The sequence below is a fragment of the Heptranchias perlo genome, chromosome 14, assembly GCF_035084215.1.
Source record: "Heptranchias perlo isolate sHepPer1 chromosome 14, sHepPer1.hap1, whole genome shotgun sequence".
NCBI lineage: Eukaryota > Metazoa > Chordata > Chondrichthyes > Hexanchiformes > Hexanchidae > Heptranchias > Heptranchias perlo.
The window spans coordinates 71989947-72017192 of record NC_090338.1 but is presented as its reverse complement, the minus strand read 5'-3'; the positions used below and the strand labels follow the sequence as shown (position 1 = coordinate 72017192).

At 42.9% G+C, this 27246-nt stretch overlaps 1 protein-coding gene across 4 annotated transcripts in view; it reads left to right on the top strand.

Moving 5' to 3' along the window:
- The window catches only part of LOC137332605 (ran-binding protein 17-like), a 686121-nt gene that overhangs the window by 60440 nt on the left and 598435 nt on the right, over nt 1-27246 (top strand). For all 4 annotated transcript variants that reach the window (XM_067996561.1, XM_067996562.1, XM_067996559.1 and 1 more), the window contains one exon: nt 17365-17531. In XM_067996561.1, the coding sequence (XP_067852662.1) occupies nt 17365-17531 (167 nt within the window). The remainder of the gene's footprint in view (nt 1-17364; nt 17532-27246) is intronic.

Here is a 27246-nt window from a genome sequence, read left to right as displayed (position 1 = left end):
CTTGACATTTCTTGAAGTTTGGTGCCTAGAATTGGACACAATAATCTGGCTGAGGCCAAACCAGTGATTTATAAAGGTTTACTGTAACTTCCTTGCTTTTGTACTGTATGTCTCTGTTTATAAAGTTTAAATAGTTTTTCCATTCTCAGAAAATCACATGTAGATATTCCTTATCTTACAAGTGCAACATAGATTCTATTTATGTGGACATAAAGCTATTTTATCTTGTATGTAAATGGGACAAAATCCATTCATGAAATCTATTAGTTGGCAATTTATTATAGACATAACCTTTGGGATTCTATTTCTACTATTTGGTGGGAAGAAGAATTTACTCTCAATGCTACCTCCTCTGGCCAAAGAATGAAGAGTGCAGTTTGGTGAAAGAGTGGGCAAAGATCAGCTGATCAAAATGGCAGTACAAGATGACTGTTTCCGAAAAGGATTGTGTCCAAATGATTTTTTTTCTTCTATTCACGAGAGCAGATTCTAATTGAGTGTAAAAACAGAAAATGCTGGAAACACTCAGCAGGTCAGGCAGCATCTGTGGAGAGAGAAACAGCGTTAACGTTTCAGATCGATTACCTTTCATCAGAACTGGAAGAAATAGGGATTCAATCATTTTTAAGCAAATACAGGGCCAGGGGAGGACGGGGGAAGAAGGGACGGGGAGGAAAGAACAAAATGGAAGGTCTGTGATAGGGTGGAGGGCAGGAGTGATTAAATGACAAAAGGGATGATGATGCAAGGCAAAGTGGGGGTGGTAATGGGAGAAGTAAAGAAACAAAAGATGGGTCAAGAGGATCTCTAAGGGGAGAAAAATAGATTTGCGATAGGAAGAGATAAGTTCCATGGGGCACGAACAGGCTGAAACGATGGGTCTACCAGGACAGTCCTGTTTGTGGATCTTGGGGAGGAGGTAGAAGCGGGGTTGGGGGAGCTATGAGGTTGGAGGCTGTGGGGGACAAGATTTCCAGAGGAGATGAGGTCACTGATCGTCTCAGCAATTTACTTGTACTTTCAATTTAGTATACTGTATTCGCTGCTCACGATGCGGTCTCCTTTATATTGGGGAGACCAAATGCAGATTGGATGATCACCTTGCTGAACACCTCTGTTCAGTCCGCAAGCGTGACCCTGACCTTCCAGTCACTTGCCGTTTTAATCTTCCGTCTCACTCCCACTCTGACCTCTCTGCCCTCGGCCTCCTACACTGTTCCAGTGAAGCTTGAGGAACAGCACCTCATCTTTCAATTAAGCACTTTACAACCTTGTGGACTCAACATGATTTCAATAACTTCCGATTATCGCCATTTTTTCGGCAGCAGGTGCCGGTAATGGTTCTGCTGTTGCCGTTTACAGCTCCTCTAGACCCATTTTTGTTTTTTTTACTTGTCCCATTACCACCTCCTTTGCCTTGCACCATAATCCCTTTTGTCACTCATGCCCTCCACCCTATCACAGATCTTCCCTTTTGTTCTCCCCTCCCTGCCGTCCCCCTCAACCTTCCCTGGCTCTGTACTTGCTTAAAAACTGTTAAATCTCAAACTTCTTCCAGTTCTGACGAAAGGTCATCCACAGATGCTGCCTGACCTGCCGAGTATTTCCAGCATTTTCTGTTTTTATTTCAGATTTCCAGCATCTGCAGAATTTTGATTTTATCCTAATTGTATGTGGTAGACTGAACATTTCTCAAATAATGAGGAAGGTCATATCTGTGATAGGTGATTAACTCGATGTAGGATTGGGTCTGTCCTACAAATGTCTCGCTCAATTATAAAGTTCCTAATTTACGTAGAAGACCCATCAAAACTGTCTTGTTTTTATTTTTTATCTGATCATGCTATTGCTCCCTTTGTTTTGGTGATACATTATGGGAATTGCTGGTCCCTCTCAATCATGGGTGCCAGGAACTAATATCGCAAGAATGGTGTCACTCTGATTTATAAACTGAGGTAAACGTAGATACCTGTCTATCTCTTCAATTTCTTCTTCATTTCAGCACCTTCCACTTACCACAGGAGTGAGCCGAAGTTGCAGCTGGCGAAAATCATGAGGGCATTAATTAATTCACAACCTTGTGCTTGTCATGTCACCTTCTTCATAGTGATATTTTAGTCTTTGTTGTTGGCAGGTTTAATCACTGGTAACTTCCCCATATTCATTGCCCAGTTTAGTTTGTGATGTTTTGTGTGATTTGTTGAAATAACTTCTTTTCAAGCCATTGCATTAGTTAGCAGCGACTTGTGGCACCTTTATGTTTCAATCATTGTATCAAGTAATGTAATGGATTTCACCATTGTGGATTCCCATGAAAGTGAAAGTGCTTACAGTTGAAGCACTGTATAGACTTGTGATCTGTTTGGCTAAGCTTCTCCATCCCTATTCCTTTGCTTTCAGTTCAGTGGTTTGCATGGCTTTTGAGCCCAGGAACAAGAGGTGGGTTTTTCAGTAGCTTTCCAAACAAGGCCATAGTGTTCTTTTATTGAATAGGTGTCATCTTTGTAGAATCCCAGAATTATTATACGTGGAGCTTGAGCTTCTCCTGAAGAATGAGGAAGGCCATACTTACGATAGATAATGCCAAGTTAAATCTAATATGTCCCACAAACAAAAGTGAACTAGCGACATTCTTTCCTGATGACACCAGCTATTTTGTTTGTTTTCTCAAGTACTTGCAGACACACCAACTCACTTGCCTAGCATGAGATGCTTGCCAGCCCAGTTACCTGCTCACTCACCTGGTCCATCAACCTATCCCCTGCAAATACCTCCTGGCCTGCCTTTGCTGGTCCATCCCACATGTTTCCCAGCCCGTTTGCCTGCCCATCGACTCTGAATGTTTCCTGGCCTATCCGTTCAGAGTACTTTCCAAATCACCAACACTTTGGTCCCCTCAACCTCAGTGCTTACCCGCCTGCACGCTCCCAGTGCTTCCCAGCTTGCCTGCCTCCCCGCCATTACTAATTCAACACCCCAACCTCTTCCGTCACTTTATGTGCTCCTGAATTCCCCAGTTCTCCCACAAATTTAAGCTCCTGAGTCTTTTGAAACTTCCCCTTGACTGCTCCACCTCCCTGAGATCTCCCAGGCACCAGCCCCCTCTCTCCCAGGCCTCACATGAGCCTACCAATCCCCCTTGGAATGAGTGATGCCAGACCCAGGCACCCCTAAAGTCCTCTAAGGCCCGAGATTGCAGACCCATGAGTGTTCCCAGACCCTAGTGCTCCCCCACCTTATCCCTCACAATTACTCTCTTGTTCAGTCCTCTCCCACTGCCCTACAAGCTGTAGTGCCCTCCTCTCACTCCCTCCTGTGCTCCAATCCTAACCCTTGCTTTCTCCTGGCTGTAGTCTCCCACCCCCAGTCTCTCCTAGCCTGATCCTTTGTCCCTATTTCTCTCTCAACCACCCAAGCCTCTCTGCTCCCACCTCCAATTTGGTGTATGTTGCCTCCCATCTTCCTGTATACCCAGGCTTTTTTTAAAAAAAGAAAGAACTTGCATTTATTTAGCACCTTTCACGACCGCATGATATTCCGAAACGCTTTGCAGTTAATGAATTACATTCTTGAAATGTAGTTCTTGTTTTAATGTAGAGAAAGGTGAGAGAGAAGTAATTGAGTACATCAGTGATGGAACATGTGCGAGAGCCACACACAGATACTGGAGACATACAAAAGAGAGGGGTCAGAACATGAAGCAAAAAGAATTGGAGTGTGGAAAAGAAGCAGAGACATATTACAGAAGAGAGTGATCATTTTCTTTGTCTAAGAGCAATGCCATGGGAAATCAACTAAATTATAATACATTGTGCAAAGTTGGTATAATCCAACTGTCATTATAAAATAGTCTGTCCTCCAACTTTCTGTGCGTAACAGTAGAGGATATGCAGCACTGTGGGCATGTGTGATGCCTATATATTTGTAATTTTTTTTGGCAATTCCTTCATTTTTTTAAAACCAGACCTGAATTTGACATTTAAAACTAGGCAGTTGTATTCATAAATGAGAATCCAAAAAGGGTAGGGGACAGGGAGGGAGAAAAGAAATTATATGTTAAAACTTATTTTTGCACCTGGTACCTTGTAATGAATGCACCATTTTGGAAAACTGCCCAGTTTAATACTTCACACTTAAATTAGCTTTAACTATTTTCATTTATGAGTAAGTTTCTTGCTGTTCTGACAAGGCTTTACACAGCTGGAGGTTTCAGTGATTCATTATTTGGCAGCACCGCTCAACACTGTAGGATTTCAAAGTTTCCAACTCACAGTGCATGCTTTTTGTCATATGTTTTCTGGCTCGGTTTTTAGATTGTCTTTATAATGGACTTGAATATTTATTTTTCATATTAACATCAGCAGTTCATTGAAGCTTAAAATACACTGCAGTCTGTTCCATGGATGAATTTGGATGGTCAACATCATTTTCTTTTAGGCAGACTTAAATAGAATAAGACTATAATATGGCTATAACAGCACTTCTTAATTCTGAAAAACGCTGATTATATCAGTCCGGTTTACATTTACAGTCTACTCCTGATAATTCAAAGTTGTTTTTTTTTGTGCTAAAAAAAATCTAATTGTCCTATAATTAGAATTAATCAAACTGAATAACATTGCAGAGTGCTAAAAAAAATTGAATTATCAGATAATTCGATTTAAGCAACTTTATATTAAGAGGAATTGACTTTAAACAGGTTGCACCATGCATTTCATTCTGATGTAATGAAGCATTGACTTATTTCTTTTCGCGTACTAAAACCATGGTACAATCTGTTAATGCTGATATGAGTACTGCATTTGTGCACTGCTCCATATAAATGGATTCTGTGACAATGCTAGATGCAGTAGTCGTGCTGAGCTGAGCCTTCAGTGTTTTATTGCTGAAGCTACTTGTCTGCCTGTCCCAAATATTTTTTCCTTAAATCATACTGCAAGTTAAAGTGCTTTTAAAGCTTAAAAAGTTGTGATCAATTCAGCTGACCTGTATACATATAGGTATTTATGTGTCCATGCGGAGATTGTTTTATTGTTCTGTCCTTGGCTAAGCTTGCTGTTGTCCAATCTTGTCATGAGCAACATTTTATGCCGTCCATTTGCAGTGCCTTTTTTTTTGCAGTTTTTCTTCCTTGCTTACTTTGACCTTTTCCCTTTTGTTCAGCTTCAAGAAAGCTTTTACAAGAATGTTGAATATTTGTTGCAGTTAATTTTGTTTTTTTCCCTTTCCCATTCTGGTAGACTGCTTGGACATCCACTTACATTGTCAGCTTCTGAAGAGCAAGTTTGTCAGAAGTTTCAAATGTGGTATGTTCAGAAAAGGGAGACAAACCATCAGTTCATACTTCTTTTATCGTTCCTTGTTGGCACTGATAATTGGATTCTTGACACAATGGCTACTGGCGTTCGTACCATGTACCAACAACTTTGCAGACTGTACCCTTCTGGTGTTAATAGGCTTGATCTCCTTTCCTGATATGCATATCCATGTTAGAGGGGTTGAGAAAAATAAAGTACCAGAAGAGTTGTATTACCCTTACTTGGTCAGCAAAATCACGTGAGGCTGAACTAGTATCAGTGCCCTTAGCCGTGAACACTGGATCATGCTTTCCAATGTGTATGGCTGAAGTACTGAGGGCTTCTATCAACTAAACTCAAAATTGTAATAAAAACAGAAAATGCTGGAGAAGCTCAGAAGTCAGGCAGCATCTGCGGAGAAAGAAACAGAGTTAACGTTTCAGGTCGAAGACCTTTCATCAGAATTGGAAGATGTTAAACGAGTTAAAGTTTTTAAGCAAGCACGGAGGGAGGGGAGGGGAGGAAAGAATAAAAGGGAAGGTCTGTGATCGGGTAGAGGGCACAAGTGATTAAATGACAAAAGGGATGATGGTGCAAGGCAAGGAGGGTGATAATGGGACTGGTTAAGAAACAGAAGATTGATCAGTAGCTGTAAATGGCAGCAGCAGAATCATTACCAGCGCTAGCTGACCGAAAAAATGGGAGCAGTGGTTATGATCTGAAGTTATTGAAATCAGTGTTGAGTTCGGAAGATTGTAAAGTGCCCAATCGAAAGATGAGGTGCTGTTCCTCGAGCTTTACGTTGAGCTTTACTGGCACAGTGTAACTCAAAATTGTGTCTGGAACTTTGAGACATGCAAATCCATGTAACTGAGACGTGTTTATTTTTGCAACGAACCACCTCATCCTCAGGTGGTAGTATTGCTTTTGTGAGTATCTCACATGAGATTAATCAAACAACTTAAAGCATTTGCAAAACTCAATACTAATATATATCTAGCTCTGTTTTGGCATAATACTTTTTACATGCCTACCAGCCATTGGCAAACCAAACCAAGACAGCATTCCCTTTGACATTGGTGATTTAATTTGAGAGGAAGTTGCGCACTGGCCTCATAGTATTCACTGATATAGACCTAGCACAGGCCCCATAGTATTCACTGATATAGACCTAGCACAGGCCCTTTAGGTGATGAATATCTCGGGAAATGTTCCTCCCAAGTAGCGAATTAATCTTCCTTTTATGCTCTAGTATGGTATGTGGCTCAGTCCCACAGTAAGATTGTGATGTATCCCACCCTGAAGATGAGTTCTTGAAGGTCACCAGAGCCTAAAAGTTCATGTAATTACCCTTAATTACTGAGAATCTCCACAGGGATGTGCTATGCCCTCTTTGTAGCTAAAGGTTATTGTTTGAAATTACTATTTATGACTTCCAGAAGTTGGACTCCCGAGGCTGTCAGAACTTCTTAGGATACACGTTCTTGATGCACATCGTAAGTTATCAATATATATGCTGAGTTTCAGTATTTTTTGATTCTTGGAACAGAGCTGCCAATCCATCTTAAACCCAGGTTAGAGTAGATAGCAGAGGTTGGAAAGTTCCTTGTGTCCAGCAGCAAGTTGCACGTAACTCTGTTTTGTAGCTTTTGGCTGTATATGTAGCTCAGACTGTGCAGATTCCTTGATCTGCTTTTATTTACTTGAAGCGGCAAAATCCATAACATCAGTTCCAGATGTTATTTCTCTTTATCAAGCAGTCCGAACAGGGAGAAACCCAGCTGCAGGTTGTCCTTTTGTGGCTAGATATGTCCCTCTTCTAACTGCTTCTCTTCTAATGGGAACTGATGTCAGCCAAAGAACAAGGTAATCTCTATGACCCAAGCTCCATGTTACATCCTCATCATCCCTTAGACACTATGACTGGTTTAGTTGTCCCAGTCATGATATGGAAGATGGCAGACCACAAAGTTAGCAGAAGGAATCTCTGGTGCTCAGCAAATGGAGTCCTGTGTGTGTCTCAAGGGAATTCCGGTTTCGCAGTGGGCATATTTTGTCATTATATTAAATAGAACTAGAGAAGTTTACTGCTCAGAAGGAGGTCACTCGGGCCATTGTGCCAGCTCTTAGCTACAGTATTTCAAAACTAATTCCACTGCTGTGGTCTCTCCCCATAGCCTTGTATCGTCCTCTGCTTCAGATGTTTATCCAATTTTCCCTTTAATGATGGAATGTTCTCTGCCTTAACTATTTTCTGTGGCAAAGCATTCCATGCTGCAATAATTCTCTGTGTAAAGACATTTCTCCAAATCTCTCCTCACTTTTTTAGTGACAAGTTAAATCGATGACCCCTTGACACTGAATCCCCAACCAGAGGAAATAGTCTTTTCCTATTCACCTGTCAAAATTTTAAAAACTTCTATTAAATCTCTTCTTTACTTTCTCTGCTTGTGTGGAAATAGTAGCTGTACCTCAAGTCTCATAACAATAGCTTCTCATCCCTGGTATCATCCTATACACTCTATGGCTTTAAATATCCTTTCTATAATGAGATACCAAACTGCACTCAATACTCCAAATGAAGCAACAGTTGCCTTGTACAAACTTATCACAACCTCTTTGCTCTTGTGCTCTGACCCCCAATTTATAAACTGAAAATGCTATTGGCTTTTTATGGCTTCATCTACCTGTGGGTGAGTGATGAGGTTATTGTGGAATAGTGTTGTTGAGTGTGGATTCTGATGTTGAATAGGCCATCCTTACCAAATCCATTGCAGTTTCCAAAACAGGGTTTAGAACATTCCATCACTGGACAGGTTAGGTTTTGTAAAATGCTGAGATGGTCAACATTGATAAATAGGACAGAGCTTTCTTGAGAATATACAGCTTCCTGTCAGCTTTTCTGATTGTTCTTTGAAGGAAAATGGATTGGGGAAGGCATATTTCCTTGAAAGATTCTTAAACTGGCACTATAATAAAACAAATGTTCATTTATCATGACCTGATGTTGTATCCTTTGAGGTGCTGTGTATCTTCACTTCACAGCTCACCATATGCGCTGTGAAATGGCTGGGATTTCTTACTCCATCGAAGGCTGTGCAAGTGGCTGTGGCCTAACTGCAGAGGTTCAGTATGTGACTGTGTCATTTTGAAGAAAAAGGATGACTGCTGTAGGCTTGATCTGGAAACAGATTTGAGTAACTTCTGCCAGTCTTTGGAGCCTGTCTGAGTCTAATGCAGTTTGGAGGCTGTTCTTGAACTCTGGTGAGCTGCTGATTTTGGGATTTGATATGAGGATAGACTTCCCTGTTCTTTTGGTTGCCTGATTTTCCCCACTGTTAGATTAGAAACCCACCAAACCCCACTATCTGTTTACACAACGAGAGCTACTGCAGTCAATAACCTCTCTTTCTGATTGTCAGCCCTGGATCAGCACTCAAACTTGTAAATAGTACATCTGATTGCCATTCTGAGCTGGAGCATTCACAGGCAGCCTAAAAGAAATCCTGTTAATTCAGGAAACGCAGAGCTTAGCCAGTCCTGCTAATGTTTTGCCAAATATATTTTTGTCTGTCTTTTTCAATAAGTTAGAAACAAGATCCAGAAGTGATTTATCTGATATTCTTCATAATCAGCAGCAGACTGAAAATAGGGTGACTGCACAGTACTGGTGTGTTGCTATTAATTGTTCCTTATCTAAGACGAAATATTTCAATTAAAATGCTTTATTAGAAAATTTTAATCTGCAAATAATTATTTTGGCCTGAAACAGTACATCAAAGTATTTGCCTGTGTATCATGCAGTTTATTCCAAGAAATTATGAACACATATGTGGACCATCTGCAGGTCTCCCGATTTGTTTTAAATTTATTTGCTTTGACTGAAGTAAATATTTTTGCATTGCTCGTCATAAAGCATATTTTATAGAGGGAAAGGACGCACCAACCACCTGTTGAAATGAGACTTGTAAGTTGCAGTCAGTGCGATTGAATAATCGCTGCTGATAATGCAGGATATGAACTCAAACAGAAGAACTCACCAATCGAGATCAGGGCTTGAGGATGGAAAGGAAGATTATGTGTATATTATGAAAACTCAAAACAGCTGGAATGTGCTATAGTGCAATTTGCACGGTTCTAGTGGCTGCATAAACTAATGTTGTGGTTTTTAAAGTAATTCAAAGCCCTCAACTGCATTTTGGTCATGTAACACTTGCCCTTCCACTTCTATATACGTCTATAGAACCTTCTACAGAATATGGTAATTCAGCTTTATTGAGAATTGACCTCTTGTGGTATTCCTGCTGAGCTGTGATGTGGCTACACAACTTTGTTGGAGGACAGACACATCAGGTCACCTCATCGCAGCATGTATGCAAGTTTATGTGGCTTGTTTCTCATCTTCAGTGATCTGATGGGTGTTATCAAAAATTACATTGTTGGGTTCCCATGACAGTTCAGCTGGTGAAGGCACTGCCCAATGTGGAACAGAGCTGTACAGACCTAGATGGTCCCAGGTTTGACCCTGGTCTGTTATGAATTATATGCCCTTAGATGAGACAGTGGTTAGGCATGCCACAACTCGCTCTGCTCTCTCGGGCTAGGAAAGGGAAAAAAATAACCAGGGTTCCTACCCCTAATAACTACCCTGCAACTCACTCCATGAACAGTTCTATTCTTTGTTTCTCCACACTTCTGTTAGTGGGGGAACCAAAAACATTGGGCTCAATTTTAACCCCCCCGCGCCTGACAGGCTGGAGAAGGTCGGAGGGGCGGGGTGTTAAAATATCGGGATCGAGCAACCTGACCCCAACCCAACTCCATTCCTATTTACGCCTGCAGTTCAGACCCTGGACGAGGCTCCTGCTAAAAGCAGGGAGGAACCTACTTAACATGCAAAAGTCGCGGCCCGATGATGTCATTGGTGCTGCAACATATTTTTAACCTCACTACGGGCAGTCCCGGCAGCAGCAACACGGCAGGAGGAGCCAACTGGCCAGAAGAGGCCCAGTAAGTTTTGCAACCTTGCCTGGTTTTATGGTCCTTATGGGCCGGGAGAAGCAGGAGTGCTCCCCCCAGGCCTCACAAGGAAGCCTTGGACCTCTCCAGCCCCGACCCCTCAGCCTTCCCTCCTGCATTCCATGCTCACAATTGCGGCCCGGAGCCTTCCCCCCCAATATCCGCTGGGGACCATTCCCACAGGTTCCTGGCTACAGCCTCCTGCCATTGACATCTGCTTCTGCCCGCCGGCCAGGCAGCCAATCTGGCCGGCTGTCGGGCATGAGGCTGCAGTGATTTATTTAAATGAAGCCCTGCCGTTACAATTGGCAGGGCCTCCATGACCCTGGAGGGTTCTTCGCCAGTTCACGTCTTCCCCCACACGCCTCCCCGTTAATATCAGGGCTATTATGTCTTCTGAGGAAATTATATATTCAAAAGTATTGAAGTTGAACAGCTACTATATTGAGCTGTGAATTCAATAAGATATAGAAAAGCTTGTTTCTCACAAAGCACCTTTTGACATTAAATGCGAGATTGTAATTCAAGTGTACCAGAACTGAGAGGGTACAACTATCAGGAAACACTAAACAGGCCGGGGATCTTTTCTCTAGAAAAGAGAAGACTGAGAGGTGACCTGATAGAGATCTTTAAGATTATTTAAGAAGGGGTTAGATAGGCTAGACGTAGAGAAGATTTTTCCACTTGTGGGTGAGTCCAAAACTAGGGGTCATAAATATAACCAATAAATCCAATAGGGAATTCAGGAGAAACTTCTTTACTCAGAGAGTGGTGAGAATGTGAAACGTGCTACTACATGGAGTGGTTGAGGCTAATAGCATAGATGCATTTAAGGGGAAGCTAGTTAAGTATGTGAGGGAGAAAGGAATAGAAGAATATGTTGATAGGGTGAGATGAAATAAGGTGGGAGGAGGCTCGTGTGGAGCATAAACACTGGCAAATGACCTGTTTCTTGGCTGTAAATTCCACCTAATTCTATGTATGTACTGTGTTTTGTAATTCTTTTATGTGTGAACAAATTTATTTAAATGGATATATGGTAAGTGTAACATGCTTGGGAGGAACAGGTGGCTTTGGATCTATGGTTCCCAAAGCTGTCCTCCATTGGGGTTTTCTTCGCCTCAGGCCTGGGTCTGTTGTAGAGTAATTGATAGAGATTGGTTGCTATGATTAGTCAACAACTTCATTATCGTTGTATCATGTGACTACTAAGATGGTAGAAGGCCAACGAGATGGACCGTGGTCTTTTCTTGTCCAGTAATTCCTATTTTCCTATATATCATTGAAGAGAACATGATCGGTCAACCTTTCCAATGAAGGCATTTCTGGGAAGATTTTGAAAACTTATTTATTTGGATCCCAATTTATGTGTTCATTTGTGCTGTAGTGTTGTTCCTTGGGTATTCAAAAATGTGCCATTTGAAACTGTTAGTATATGTAAAGTATTTTTGAATGGTGTACTGTAATAAAATGTATATATTCGAACAAAAGTCCCTTTCCTTTAATAAGCAAAGATCTACTGTAACTGAAAAGTGTTAGATATCAAATCAGACTATTATGTCTTGAAGACTTTTTCATCCAGTTTCTCTCCATCCTCTAATGGCTTCTGGTACTCGTTGGGTGGCAGCCGCCCTTTGGTTCTTCACTCAACTGGTCTTTGGGTGAGCTCATCCTGACGTCATTTTAAATACAGTCATATTAAGATCTCTAGCCTTTCAACTACAATCAATGGAATTTCTAGTTAGGTAAATTATATATAATTGGGAATTAATGCCTGGAAATCTTAACGATAAAGTTCAGGCTAGAATCTATAGAATGTAATATTTAAACTAGGACGTCACCCTAACATTTCATCTGTGATCATTTGCAAAGAATGGTCCATTTTTTTTCAAAGCTTTGTATTGAAAATGCAAGTGATTGGCTTTAAACAACCAACTGTCAAAGTTTCCTGCAGCTAGTCCTTAATCAAAGTTAGACCATAGGGAGAGACACCATGCAACTGTCTTGATTTAATGAATGTCCTTCTTTTGTGGGTCAATTTTAAACCTGTCCTACTCCTCTGACTTTTGACCAGCATTCCTAAATTTCAAAATATTCCTAGGATTATAGCAAGCTTCAAGACTGCTATTTTTTTCACTTACAGGAGTTAGCAGGGAAAGAAATCTGCCATTGGGTTAATTTGAGTTTTTTTTGAAAGCCCTTTTCAATCTGATAAGATGTGATACTGAATTCTAATGTTACATAATTTAAGGGAAAAAAATACATGCCGTTAATACACAATAATCCATCTGATTGAGAAGTGTGTAGGTTGGGAGGGAACAAACTAAACACATTCCAGACTGAAACTCTCAATTTGTGTTTGGTTTTGTGGAAATCATAACAATGCATTAAAGTCATCAGTGCAAGAAGAGGAAAATACTTAATATTCATAGTGCTACAGATTGTAAAATAAAGCATCCCTGATTTAATGTTTGTGCTCCTGATTTTCAGGTTTGCAGTTGGGGAGTGGGATGGGAGAGTCCATCTATCTCTCCTTTTTTTCCATACTAGTTTGCTGTTGACTGCAGCTGTGCAGGTTATGTGCCATCGATGACACTCTCGTATAAATTGGTCTGACCTCCATCGGCAAAAAGCCCGTACTTCAGGGTTTCCCAACAGGAATTCCACCCCCCCCCCCGGGCTAAAATCTTGCCCCTTATTTTTCTTTTATCTGCTGTTGTATCATCTTCCTCCTGTGGCCTGATAATGTGCTGAGCTGGTTCGTGCTTCTGTTGTGAATCAAGTAGCTTTGTGATGTGAGCATTCTGACACACGGGACTGGCTCAACGCCAGATTCCTTGTCTAGTAGTATTAAGGACTTTAAGCCAGGATCTCCTGGTTTAAAATGCTACCCACTGGGCCTCACTAGCTCATTCTATAAACATACATAATCACAGATGATTAGACAATCTGTTTCAAAGTGAACTGAAATAGTCTAGACTGGAGACTACATTCTAAAGGCTTTTAAAACTGAGGTATTGCCCACTTTCGATTTAATTTATCTGGTCCTTTCTGTGATTCTTTCCAATTTTGGTGGTATCCCAAACTATACAGAAAATGTTACTGTATCAGGGCTAATGTAATTGCCCTGACATATATATTCTAGTATTGGAACAGAACCTCAGCAGTTATACTTTCTAAGTACCAAAGCAAATGCACTCCAAATATTGAACAGTGAAGTGTCTTGGTGTATTTACAGCTTGTGCTATAGGAGGGAATACTAGTTAACATCGCCTACCAGATAGCAGAAGATATATTAACAGAAAATCCGTACTGTAACGGAATATATCACAGTTTTAATGGACTTTTCAAGAGCCAGAGTAGAATCGGCCTATATTTTCTGGAGTTTAGAAGAATGAGAGATGATCACATTGAAATGTATAAAATTCTTAGAGGGCTATTTCCCCTGGCTGGAGAGTCCAGAACTAGGGGTTATAGTCTGAAGATAAGGGTCGGCCATTTCGGACTGAGATGAGGAAAAATCTCTTCACTTAGAGGAATCTATGGAATTCTCTACCCCAGAGGTCTGTGGATGCTCAGTTGTCGAGTATATTCAAAACTGAGATCGATAGATTTTTGGACACCATGGGAATCAAGGGATATGGAGATAGGGTGGGAAATTGGAGTTGAGGTCAAAGATCAGCCATGATCTTATTGAATGATGGAGCAGGCTCGAGGGGCCTTATGGCCTACTCCCACTCCTATTTCTTATGTTCTTATGTAACAGATCACAAATCAATCAATAGTTCAGCATAAACAAGTCACAGCAGCTAATTCAATTTCTACGGCAGAATTTCCCATTGACATTAGAAGCATATAGCCTATTACTGTCACTGCATATAGCTTTTCCAAAAAACTAGTCGGTTTCAATACTGGGCTTCTACCAGATCGTGCCAAATCTTCAGCTTTTTTCCCAGAAGTGTAACATTTTGATAGTTTGATTTTTTTTCTGTTAGAATAATGCATATTACTGGTGATATGATAGAAGTGTTTAAATTATGAAAGGATGGGACAGGATAGATAGAAGCACAGTGTTCCCAGTAGTTGAAGGATCAAGAATGAGGAGCCACAAATACAAGATTAAATGTATGTGATTTAGAACAGTGGGCAGAAGAAACTTCACACAGAGAGTTCTGAGGCTGTGGAATTCACTTGCAGGCTTAGTGGTTGAGGCAGAAACTATGTCAATATTCATAGATGGATGAAGGGAAAGGGGATAAAGGGATCTGGGAACTGGGCAATTAAATGTGTTTGGAACTATTTGCTCGCGTGGAGGGTAAACACCAACATGCACTGGTTGTGCCGAATGGCCTGCTTGCATGTTGTAACTTCTATGTATTTTTATCTTTAAGTGCAATATCACAGTTATAATGGACTTTCCAAGAGACAGAGACCCCATTGACAGAATAAACTCAAATGCAATGTAAAAACACAACCGTTATGAAGTATACAACCACTAACTTGGCTACAAACCTCTTTGCATATAAGCTTTTATGTACATCAATGCCAGCTCTCCTTGCTTACAAAGTTGCTTTTTTACCATTATAAATCATTAAACATAGTGCAGATGCTGACTAGTCAGAGCCTATTACTCTCACCTTGTGATCTAAACATTACCTAATTGGCCTGTTTTGTAACCAGTATTAGAAATGAAGGTAAGTCAGGCAGCATCTGTGGAGAGAGCTGATGAATAGTGATCAACCTGAAACATGAACTCTGTTTCTCTCTCCACAGATGTAGCCTGACCTGCTGAGTGTTCCCAGCATTTTCTGTTTTTACTTCCGATTTCCAGCATCCGCAGTATTTTGCTTTTGTTAGAAATGAAGGTGTTATTCTGGCCAGCCATTAACTTTGTTCACTTGACGATGGGTGCTGTATCTGTCTCAGTTTCTTGGGCTCTGCCGGCAGCCAAGTCTCCATGTTGTTGCTTACCTTGGGCCGCTCCAGAGCCAGCGCTGTAGAGCTGCCCATGATGTTCGCTCCTCTCGGGACTCTCAATTCAGGCTACTTGGTGTCTCTCCTTGTGGCCCCTCCCATGGCTTTGGGCCCAGGAACAAAGAAAGAAAAATATACAAAAATAAGGAGAGTAGCAAAGATACAAGAAGATAATGACAGAGAGAGAAACGAGAACAAAGGAACAGGCTGTTAAAAATTGGATGACCAAGTGGTGAAGGATAGAATATTAGAGGCTGGTCTTCAGTTGCTTCCAAGCCTTTATTCACAGATTCCCCGCCTTACACACACCACAACCTAGCTAAGTTCTCCTATAAAAAGGATGCAAGAGAGTCCCCAATTGATACCCGCCGCCTGAATATAATTAGCACTAATTGATAGAAATCATACAGTTAACACAGGCATAGGCCATTCAACCCTCGAGCTTGTTCCGCCATTCAATTTGGATCATGGCTGTTCTGTGCCTCAACCCCATTTACCCACCTTTGCTCCATATCCCCTGATATCCTTACCTAACAAAAATCTGTCCAACTCAGTCTTGAAAAATTTCAATTGACCCCCAGCATCCGCAACCTTTTAGTGAAAACGTCCCTTGTGTGAAAAAGTGCTTCCTGATTTCACTCCTAAAAGGCCTAATTAATTTTAAGATTATGCTGCATTGTTCTGGATTTCCCAACTATTACCAAGAGGTAATAGTTTCTCTTTATCTAATCTATCGAATCCCTTAATTATTTTAAATACCTCAATTTGATCACCCCTCAACCTTCTAAATATGTGAATACAAGCCAAGTTTATGCAACCTGTCCTCATAATTTAACCCTTTAAGCTTTGGTATCATTTTGGTGAATCTATTCTGCACCCCCTCCAAGGCCAATATATCTTTCCTGAGATCTGGTCCCTAAAACTGAACACTATACTCCAAATGGAATCTGATCAAGGCCCTGTACAACTGAAGCATAACGTCCTCACTTTTGTCTTCCAATCCCCTTGAAATAAAGACCACATTCCATTAGCCTTTATGGCTACCTTTTGTACCTGTGCACTAGCTTTTAGTGATTTGTGTACATTGAGAGTCCCTTTGCTCTTCCACAGCACCTAGTCTCTCACCATTAAGAAAATACTCTGATTTGTCTTTCTCAGATCCAAAGTGGATGACCACACACTTCCCTACGTTGAACTCCATCTGCCATAGTTTTGCCCATCTTAGTCTGTCGATGTCCCTTTGTAACTTCCTGCTCTCATCCACACAACTCACTGTGCCTCCTGATACACTATCCATCTCACACTGATACAATATTCACCTGCTCGGGAGAGCAACCAAGAGAGAGGCTGAGAGAAGAGTTATAATAGAGTGTATGTGCAGGTATACGACATGTACCCACCTTAAATTTTGGAGGCAAGCGTATGCTTATTTTCTAGCTGCTGTGAGCGTGGCATATGTTTGCCTTAATCACTTTCCTATCTGGGATGAGCAACATTTGCTGCTAGAATTGGGAATCGGAGAGGTAGTAGTGCTATTCCATTTGGACTTTTACTTTACATTTCTGAGTCAATGTGGAAATTCATGCGGTTTCTGCTGGTCTCGCGTCACCTTCCATATTAACTCAAACTTACAATAAAAGCCAACTGTACGGGAGATGCTTCCTCTCCCGCTCCCGATTTTGACAACCCCTTCACCTGCCCCACTCCTGACAGAGCCAGCTGATTCCGGCTGTTGTCTTCCTCCTGATTCTGACAGCTCTTATTCTCCCCCGCCCCATTCTGCCAGCTGTCCCCGTGCCCCTGCCCTTGCATTCCCCCCTCTCCCATTTTCGGCCAGCTTTTTCTTCCCCTTCCTGCTCCTCTGCCGATTTTGACACTTTTCTCCTCTATATCCCCCCTCTCAGATTTCGGATGCTTTCGTGTCCTACTTTCATAGAATTAGTGAATCCTCACTACAGATGAGTATCTGGGAGGATCGTGATGTTTTTTGACTTGACAACTTATGACTTGAAACAGGAGGGCTTCTCTCCTTTAGTTCTAATTTGCTTTTAACAACTTCAAATTATTCCCACAGGGAACTATATCTTGAATTACATGGCATCTTGTCCTAAGCTAGAACCCTTTGTGATCCAGGCACTGGTCCACGTTATTGCTAAGATTACTAAAATGGGATGGTTTGAAGTCCGGAAAGACAAGTTGGCTTTCAGGGAAGTGATTGCTGATGTCACCAAATTCCTACAGGTAAGAAAGTACAGTAAACTAGTATGGGATTAAAAAAAGCTACTTGAAGACCTTTGTAGTTGTCATAGATGCTTTTTATATGTAAGTACAGTGGTGGTATTACTGTGATTTCAGTAAAATTTAATTGTCAGCATGTAATGTTTTTTTTGTACTGTATCCACATGCTCTGTGAAAAACACCCAGCAGTGCAATACTTGGTGGTTATAGACTTGTTACTGATGGCAATGGTGAGAGCAGCTTGAGGTGATGAATTAAAAGAGTCATGCAGACATTCCCCATGAGTTATAGAATGATACAGCACAGAAGGAGGCCATTCGTCCTATCGTGCCTGTGCCGGCTCTTTGAAAGAATTATCCAATTAGTCCCGCATCCCTACTCTTTCTCCACAGCCCTGCAAATTTTTCCACTTCAAGTATTTATCCAGTTTCTTTCTGAAAGTTATTATCGAATCTGCTTCCACCATCCTTTTAGACAGCGCATTCCAGATCATAGTAACCCGCTGCGTAAAAATTTTTTTCCTCATGTCACCTCTGGTTCTTTTGCCAATTCCCTTAAATCTATGTCCTCTAGTTACTGATCCTTCTGCCACTGGAAACAGTTTCTCCTTATTTACTGTACCAAAAACCTTCATGATTTTGAACACCTTTATCAAATCTCCCCTTAACCGTCTCTGCTCAAAGGAGAACAATCCCAACTTCTCTTGTCTCTCCACGTAACTGAAGTCCCTTACCCTGGTACCATTCGAGTAAATCTCTTTTGAACCCTGTTTAATGCCTTGACATCCTTCCTAGAATGTGGTGCCCAGAATTAGATACAATACTCCAGCTGCGGCCTAACCAGTGTTTTATAAAGGTTTAGCATAACTTCCTTGCTTTTGTATTCTATGCCTCTATTAATAAAGCCAAGGATTCAGTATGCATTTTTAACAGCCTTCTCAACTTGTCCTGCCACCTTCAAATACTTGTGTACGTGCACCCCCAGGTCTCTCTGTTCCTGCACCCCCTTTAAAATTGTACCATTTAGTTTATATTGCCTCTCCTCATTCTTCCTACCAAAATGAATCACTTCACACTTCTCTGTGTTAAATTTCATCTGCCATGTGACTGCCATTTCACCAGCCTGTCTATGTCCTCCTCACTGCACACTTTGAAATTATGCCATGTACCCAAGTCCAGGTCATTAATATATATCAAAAAGAGCAGTGGTCCTAATACTGACCCCTGGGGGACACCACTTTGTACTTCTCTCCAGTCTGAGAAACAATCATTCATCACTACTCTCTGCTTTCTGTCCCTTAGCCAGTTTCGTATCCACGCAGCCACTGCCCCATTAATCCCATGGGCTTCAATTTTGCTAACAAGTCTATTATGTGGTACTTTATCAAACACCTTTTGAAAGTCCATATACAGAACATCATCCACACTATCCTCATCAACCCTCTCTGTTACTTCATCAAAGAACTGAATCAAGTTAGTCAAACATGATTTTCCTTTAACAAATCCGTGCTGGCTTTCATTTGTTAACCCATATGTTTCCAAATACCAATTAATTTTGTCCCACATTAATGGGTCTAAAAGTTTCCCCACCACCGACGTTAGGCAGACTGGCCTATAATTGCTGGGTTTATCCCCCTCCCCTTTTTTTTAACAGGGGTGTAACATTTGCAATGCTCCAGCCCTCTGGCACCACTCCCATATCCAAGGAAGATTATGGCCAGAGCCTTCGCAATTTTCACCCTTACTTCCCTCAGTAACCTAGGATGCATCCTATCCAGACCGGGTGACTTTTCTACTTGGAACGCGGCCAACCTTTTAAGTATTTATCTATTTTTATCCTATCCAATTTCTCTTCTACCTCCTCCTTTACTGTGACGTTGGCAGCATCCTCTTCTTTAGTCAAGACACATGCAAAGTATTCATTTCGTACCTCAGCCATGCCCTTTGCCTCCACAAGAAGATCTTTTTTTTGGTCCCTTATCAGCATCACCCTTCTTTTGACTACCCTTTTACTATAAAAGACTTTTGGGTTCCCTTTTATATTAGCCACTCATCTATTTTCATACTCTCTATTTCCCCCTCTTATTTCCTTTTTAGACTCCTCTGTACTTTTTGTGTTCAGCTTGGTTCTCTACTGAATTGTGAACCCGACATAAGCCACCTTTTTCTGTTTCATTTTAATCTCTATAGCTTTAGTCATCCAGGGAGCTCTAGCTTTGGATGTCTTTCCTTTCCCCATCGTGGGAATGTGTCTTCTCTGTACCTAAACTATCTCCTCTTTGAAGGCCTCCCATTACTCAATTACTGTTTTACTTGCCAATCTTTGATTCCAATCCACCTGGGCCAGATCACTTTTCAAGTCACTGTAATTAGCCCCCCTCCAATTGAGTATTTTCACATTTGATTTCTCCTTGTCCTTTTCCATAACTATTCTAAATTTAATGATCGTGTGATCACTGTTTCCCAAATGCTCTCCCACTGAAAAATGCTCCACTTGCCCCACTTCATTCACCAGAACTAGATCCAGCACCAATTTCTGCCTTGTTGGGTTGGAAACACACTGATCAAGAAAGTTCTCATGTATACATTTTAGGAATTGTTCCCTTTCTTCGACCTTTACACTGTTATTTTCCCAGTCTATATTGGGATAATTGAAGTCCCCCATTATCACTACTCTAAATTTCTTGCATCTTTCTGAAATTTGCCTGCAAATTTGCTCCTCTATCTCCTTCCCACTATTTGGTGGCCTATACTATACACCCCTGCAGTGAAATAGCTCCTCTATTGTTCCTTAATTCTAACTAAATAGATTTTGTCTTTGAACCCTCAAGTGCATCATCCCTTTCTAGTGCTGTAACACTGGTGGTTGTTCAGGCTTGCCCAGTGAATAACTGAACCATACAGAACAGGAAGGTGGACGGTTTGATCCCCAGTCTCGTCTGTGGTACTGGAGGGCAGCTCTGGAATCTTACTCCAGCAAGGAGTCAACACTTTCAGGAGAGGAGGAGAGAAAATTGGCAGAGAGAGAGAATAAAAAGAGTATGAAACAAAAAGCTGTTTTATACAAGAGATGAGATTTCTCTGTTGTTTCCTAAACATGGTGAAAATGCTCCATTACTTGGCAGGGACATGCTTTGCAGAAGTTGCTGATGGTGACTCCCACTGTTCTAGTTTTTCCAGCCAACGTCACCACTTGACCACTTGTTTGCATCCATATAGATTAGATGTGATTGCTAAGCCAACGAAGTTGAACATACTGGAGATAGCTGAGCCACATCATTTGTCAATCTTTCTCAGTTATTGACTTGGTCTTCTCATCACTGAAGATGAGGCATCATTTGTGTATGTTGGTTATTATCTCCTGGGATTGGTTCACTTGGCATTTTTCTTTTTGTTGGGGAGTTAAACCTGTGTGTAGAGTGTAGGATCATCAATAGTAAGAACATTCAGCAGGTCATTGGTGAAAAAAAGATACACAAACAGTGGGAACCTGGTTTTTGTCAGCACACGAATCAGGGCTCAGGTCTGTTTGGCACAGCTGCTCTGAGGTAATGTTACCTGTAACTAAGATAGAGGAATTGGTGGTAATTTCTGTCGATTTCCCAACATAGAGAGAGACAACTAACTGAAGAAATAGTTCACAACAGGGATAAAATTCCTTATAATGCAAAAGACAAGGTACTGGGTTGGGAAAGAAACCAAAAAAGGCTGGATGTAGCAAGAATTCACGAGTAAACCACAACACACACTTGAGCTGGTAATTACTTTGTTTTCCATCTTGCCAAAGCTGGAAAGTTTGATATTGCTCCTTGGCTTGTTTTTTTTTGTCAAATGTTTCCAGCCTCTAAGGATCTCCTCAGAAGCCCCTACCCTTGATATGTTTGATTCTGGAACACATTTGCAACCCTGGTGGATTTTAGGAAAGAGTAGATGGTAGAGACCAAGTCCCAGCAGATGGCTGACAGACGTGAGCAAGGAGGAAACTAGCAATATTTATTTTGATAACACTCTCTGGCAGTCGAATCATACATCAATAAATCTGTGGCCCCTCACAGTGGAAACCAGGCTTGTCTAATTGCGGGGGTGGCATTCTCTATTGGGCTTTCCCACTATTGTGGAAGCCTTAGCGCCTCTACCAGGACCACATGCCCTCACCAGACCTCCCAACACGGTCGGCTTTGAGCTCTTTTAAGCAATCAAAGCGCTTATGAAACTTAAAAGCTGTTCCATTCACTGTGGGAATCAGCTTTTAGTAGTTCAGCGGGAGTTGGAATTTGCAAATTGGCTTTTCTCTAGATAAAAAATCTTGAAATTATTTGAATAGCCCATACCTTCTTCCTTCCACTGCCCTTGAACACCCCACTCCGATTGTGGATTCATGCCTTTCCACCATCCAGTCTGCCTGCTATTGCCTCTTGACTTTGCTTGCACTGAGCAGCTTTCCCTCAACCGCACCCTCCTTCTGCCCCTTGCCGCACCTCTATCTTTCCCCGCTTCCTTATGCGACTTGCCACCACTCTGAGCATCCATCTGTTCCTCTCCTTTTCCTGCTCTCTGTTTGCTGCTGCCACACCGCCCCCTACCCCTCCTCCCTATTTTAAGCGCCAGCACCTTTCCATGCCTCTCCCCCCTGCCACATTTACTGCTGCCAGCAATCTACTCCACACCAAGCACCCACATTTATTCCTCCATTGCCCATCCATCACTAATAAAAACACCTGTCACTGTGTCACCCTCTCCACATCTTGATCTCTCCGTCCGGCCTCCCATACCCCGACATTCCACTCCCATTCCTACCAAATTCTGTCATCAGTGATGAGTTAGATTTCAGGCAGGCCAAGGATGTTGATGTGCTGCTGCAAGATTTGGACAGTCGTGGAACAGTTTATCAGGAGGTGAAAATGGAGGGTAAAGAGGACAGTAGATTGGGAAGGTGTGGTGGTGGTTGGCAAGGCAGAAGTGCTCTCATCTGCGGCGGCAGTAGCAGTCATTTTGGAACAGGAACAAACAGGTTACAACATCAGCAGCAGCAGGAAGTCTTGGGAAACTGGGTGGAGTCTGCACTGGCTTGATGGTCAGGGACCAGCGGTCAATTGGTGGTCGGTGGTTCCAGGTTGGAAGGTCTGGAGTTGGCCTGAGGGCAGAAATCTGGATGCAAACTGGATGTAAGAGAGTTTTGGATTTAGTCTGGAGTTAAGAAAATCTTGGAGTCAGCCTTTGAGGTTGGAAAAAGCTGGGGTCTGTGCTGAGTTAAGAAGGCAGCCTCGATCTGCAGGGAGAGAGGTGAAATTTGCGGCAGATGCAACGGGGAAACCCTGGCAGCTGGAGCAGCAGCAGAGACCATAACAGCAGTGGGTCACCAATGCAGCATGATGAACTTCACCGTGGAGCGCGTCGGAATGAGAAGCACGTAGAAGTTTTAGTCAGCAGAGATTTTCTAGTCCATTGCCGTGGATCCTTGATAGCATTGGGGAGAGCGGCCGATCAGATCTTTGAATTTGTGCTGCAAAAGAAAACAGGGATTCTAGTGAGCGACTTAACTGAGCTACCAGTGGAGAGTTGCTGGGTATAAACGGGAGTGTGTATGATGGAGAGAGGAGCAGGAAACAAGTGCTGCAGCAGTGGGACAGCAACGATATTGGAATCCACTTAATTGCCAGCTTGAAAGTATTTTTCAAAAACTAATATAATCTTAGTTCACATCGATGTCTCTTTGACATACATATTTGTACTGTACATTAGTTGCTGATATCATTGCTTATCTGGTAGTGTTGCTGCATATGGTGTTTGTATATACTCGCATAACCTGGACCCAGAGGGTATAATTTCAAAGTTTGCAGATGACACGAAGCTCGGAAATGTAATAAACAATGTGGAGGATAGTAACAGACTTCAGGAGGTCGTAGACAGACTGGTGAAATGGACAGACACATGGCAGATGAAATTTAACGCAGAGAAGTGTGAAGGGATATATTTTGGGAGGAAGAATGAGGAGAGGCAATATAAACAAAATGGCTAAACTAATTTTCCAGCATTTTCTGTTTTTATTTCAGATTTCCAGCATCTGCAGTATCTTGCTTTTGATAAACTAAATGGTACAATTTCAAAGGGAATGCAGGAACACAGAGAACCTGGGGTGTATGTACACAAATCTTTGAAGGTGGCAGGACAAGTTGAGAAGGCTGTTAAAAAAAAACATATGGGATCCTGGGCTTTATTAATGGAGGCATTGAGTGCAAAAACAAGAAAGTTATGCTAAACCTTTATAAAACACTTGTTAAGCCTCAGCTGGAATATTGTGTTCAATTCTGGGCACCACACTTTAAGAAGGATGTCAAAGCCTTGGAAAGGGTGCAGAGGAGATTTACTAGAATGGTACCAGGGATGAGGGACATCAGTTACGCGGAGAGACTGGAGAAGCTGGGGTTGTTCTCCTTAAAGCAGAGAAGGATAAGAGGAGATATTATAGAGGTGTTCAAAATCAAGAATGGTTTTGATATAGTAAATAAGTAGAAACTTTTTCCAGTGATAGAAGGGTCAGTAACCAGAGGACACAGATTTAAGGTAATTGGCAAAAGAGCCAAAGGCGACATGAGGAAACATTTCTTTTACGCAGCGAGTTGTAATGATCTGGAATGCACTGCCTGAAAGGGCGGTGGAAGCAGATTGAATAGTAACTTTAAAAAGGGAATTGGATAAATACTTGAAGGGAACAAATTTACAGGGCTATGGGGAAAGAGCAATGGAATGGGACTAATTTCAAAGAGCTGGCACAGGCACGATGGGACGAATGGTCTTCTCCTGTGCTGTACCCACTATGATATTATGATGTAAGGCAACCCATATTTAAGAAGATCTCTTCCTACTTTGCAGACCAAAGGAACCTGGAAAAAAACTTATGATCTGCAGACAAGATAAGTCTAGATACCACTGGTGTAAAGTTGGCCCTTCATGCAGAGTTGATAGAGATGTTTTTTTTGTGCTATTAATAGGTTTTCAGTGGAAGACACTATCCAACGCAGCTTTCGGGTAAAGCACGATCCCTGCCTGGTGCCTAATCCAACCTGACCTAACTTCACCCTCAGCCAGAGCCCGGTCTAACCTGACACGGCTTCACTCTCATGCAGAGCATGGCCCAACCAGAAATGCTCACAGATCTGCCTCTTGTTCTCCTGTCCCAGCACCAGCTGATTTTGTGAGCAGGAGCTTGTCCCATCGAAAGTCATGGCTCTCTGCACCACAATGGGACAAGCTCCTCTTGACCAGGTCAGCTGGTACAGGAACAGCTGACCTACCAGCATTTCTGACTGAAAGGGGGTCGGTCGGGGTCAATCTCTGTCTGAGAGCGGGATTGAGTCGGGTCGATCTCTGTCTGAGAGCGGGATTGAGTCGGGTCGATCTCTGTCTGAGAGTGGGATTGAGTCGGGTCGATCTCTGTCTGAGAGTGGGATTGAGTCGGGTCGAGCCCGGACTGAGAGCGGGATTGAGTCGGGTCGAGCCCGGACTGAGAGCGGGATTGAGTCGGGTCGAGCCCGGACTGAGTGCGGGATTGAGTCGGGTCGAGCCCGGACTGAGAGCGGGATTGAGTCGGGTCGAGCCCGGACTGAGAGCGGGATTGAGTCGGGTCGAGCCCGGACTGAGAGCGGGATTGAGTCGGGTCGAGCCCGGACTGAGAGCGGGATTGAGTCGGGTCGAGCCCGGACTGAGAGCGGGATTGAGTCGGGTCGAGCCCGGACTGAGAGCGGGATTGAGTCGGGTCGAGCCCGGACTGAGAGCGGGATTGAGTCGGGTCGAGCCCGGACTGAGAGCGGGATTGAGTCGGGTCGAGCCCGGACTGAGAGCGGGATTGAGTCGGGTCGAGCCCGGACTGAGAGCGGGATTGAGTCGGGTCGAGCCCGGACTGAGAGCGGGATTGAGTCGGGTCGAGCCCGGACTGAGAGCGGGATTGAGTCGGGTCGAGCCCGGACTGAGAGCGGGATTGAGTCGGGTCGAGCCCGGACTGAGAGCGGGATTGAGTCGGGTCGAGCCCGGACTGAGAGCGGGATTGAGTCGGGTCGAGCCCGGACTGAGAGCGGGATTGAGTCGGGTCGAGCCCGGACTGAGAGCGGGATTGAGTCGGGTCGAGCCCGGACTGAGAGCGGGATTGAGTCGGGTCGAGCCCGGACTGAGAGCGGGATTGAGTCGGGTCGAGCCCGGACTGAGAGCGGGATTGAGTCGGGTCGAGCCCGGACTGAGAGCGGGATTGAGTCGGGTCGAGCCCGGACTGAGAGCGGGATTGAGTCGGGTCGAGCCCGGACTGAGAGCGGGATTGAGTCGGGTCGAGCCCTGACTGAGAGCGGGATTGAGTCGGGTCGAGCCCAGACTGAGAGCGGGATTGAGTCGGGTCGAGCTCTGTCTGAGAGCGGGATTGAGTCGGGTGGAGCCCTGTCTGAGAGCGGGATTGTGTGGGGTCGAGCCTTGTCTGATAACGGGATTGAGCCGCATGTAGCCCTGCCTGATAACGGGATTGAGTCGGGTCGAGCTCTGTCTGAGAGCGGGATTGAGTCGGGTCGAGCCCAGACTGATAACTGGATTGAGTCGGGTCTAGCGCTGTTGGAGAGCGGGATTGAGTTGGGTTGAGCCCTGTCTGATGGCGGGATTGAGTTGGGTTGAGTCCTGTGTGAGCTCGCGATTGAGTTGGGTGGAGCGTAGTCTGATAACTGGATTGAGTCGGGTCGAACCCTGCCTGATAGCGAGAGTGAGTTGGGTCGAGCCTTGTTTGATAACTGGATTGAGTCTGGTCGAGTTCTCTCCGAGAGCGCGATTGAGTCGGGTCGAGCCCTATCTGACAGCGGGATTGAGTCAGGTCGAGTTCTCTCCGAGAGTGGGATTGAGTCAGGTCGAGCTCTGCCTGATAGTGGGGTCCATTCCGGTGGGAACAGCGGAGATCCCTGGCTGAATGTAGAATTAGAGTTGGCTGAACTGAGATGGGTCAGGCACAGCAGAGAGTTTTGGCTCGGTTCACTGGAGGCAAATAAATTGGTTAAAAATTATGACTGTGTTCCTTGTTCACGTGTGGATCTGATTGGTCTTTAATATCATACAGTTAGTATGTGTGATTAGAGCCGTCTAATTGGCTTGAGTTGCCACTTGGTTAGCGTGGACCATTTGGCAACATTAGTGGCCCACTACAGTACTAGACATACAATATTTCAGACTCTCAAAAAGCAGCATTTTTGCTGATATATATTGTTTGGTATAATGATAAGCATAATAATGTGATTCAGCAAATTTAATTGAAGTACACTATTACCTCTGCAGGACAATGACCTTTGCATCTATTGTTGGAACAAAATATCCAGCAGAGAGATTTCAAACTTCCAAGTACATCTTGTTATTCATTGATCCCTTAGACTTGTCTGCATGTTCATTAAAACCCTTGCCTCCCTGGGCTGGAGTTTTGAGTTCACATGTTGTAATATTGAAATCCTTTCACCAACAATATAGTGATAAAGCTGCTCAAAATATGGATATGTTTTCTTACTGTGCTATCAACTCTAAGCTACTAAACTATACTCCGTTGTACATAAAAATGTTTAAACACTTTCCCTCTGCTTAACCTCTTCAACATTTTCCTCTTGTTCCTTATTCTTTCTCTGATTTGTTATAGTTTTACTCTTTTACCAACTAGTACACAGTAGTCTATCATTTTTTAACTTCGAAACCTCTCACTATGTGTT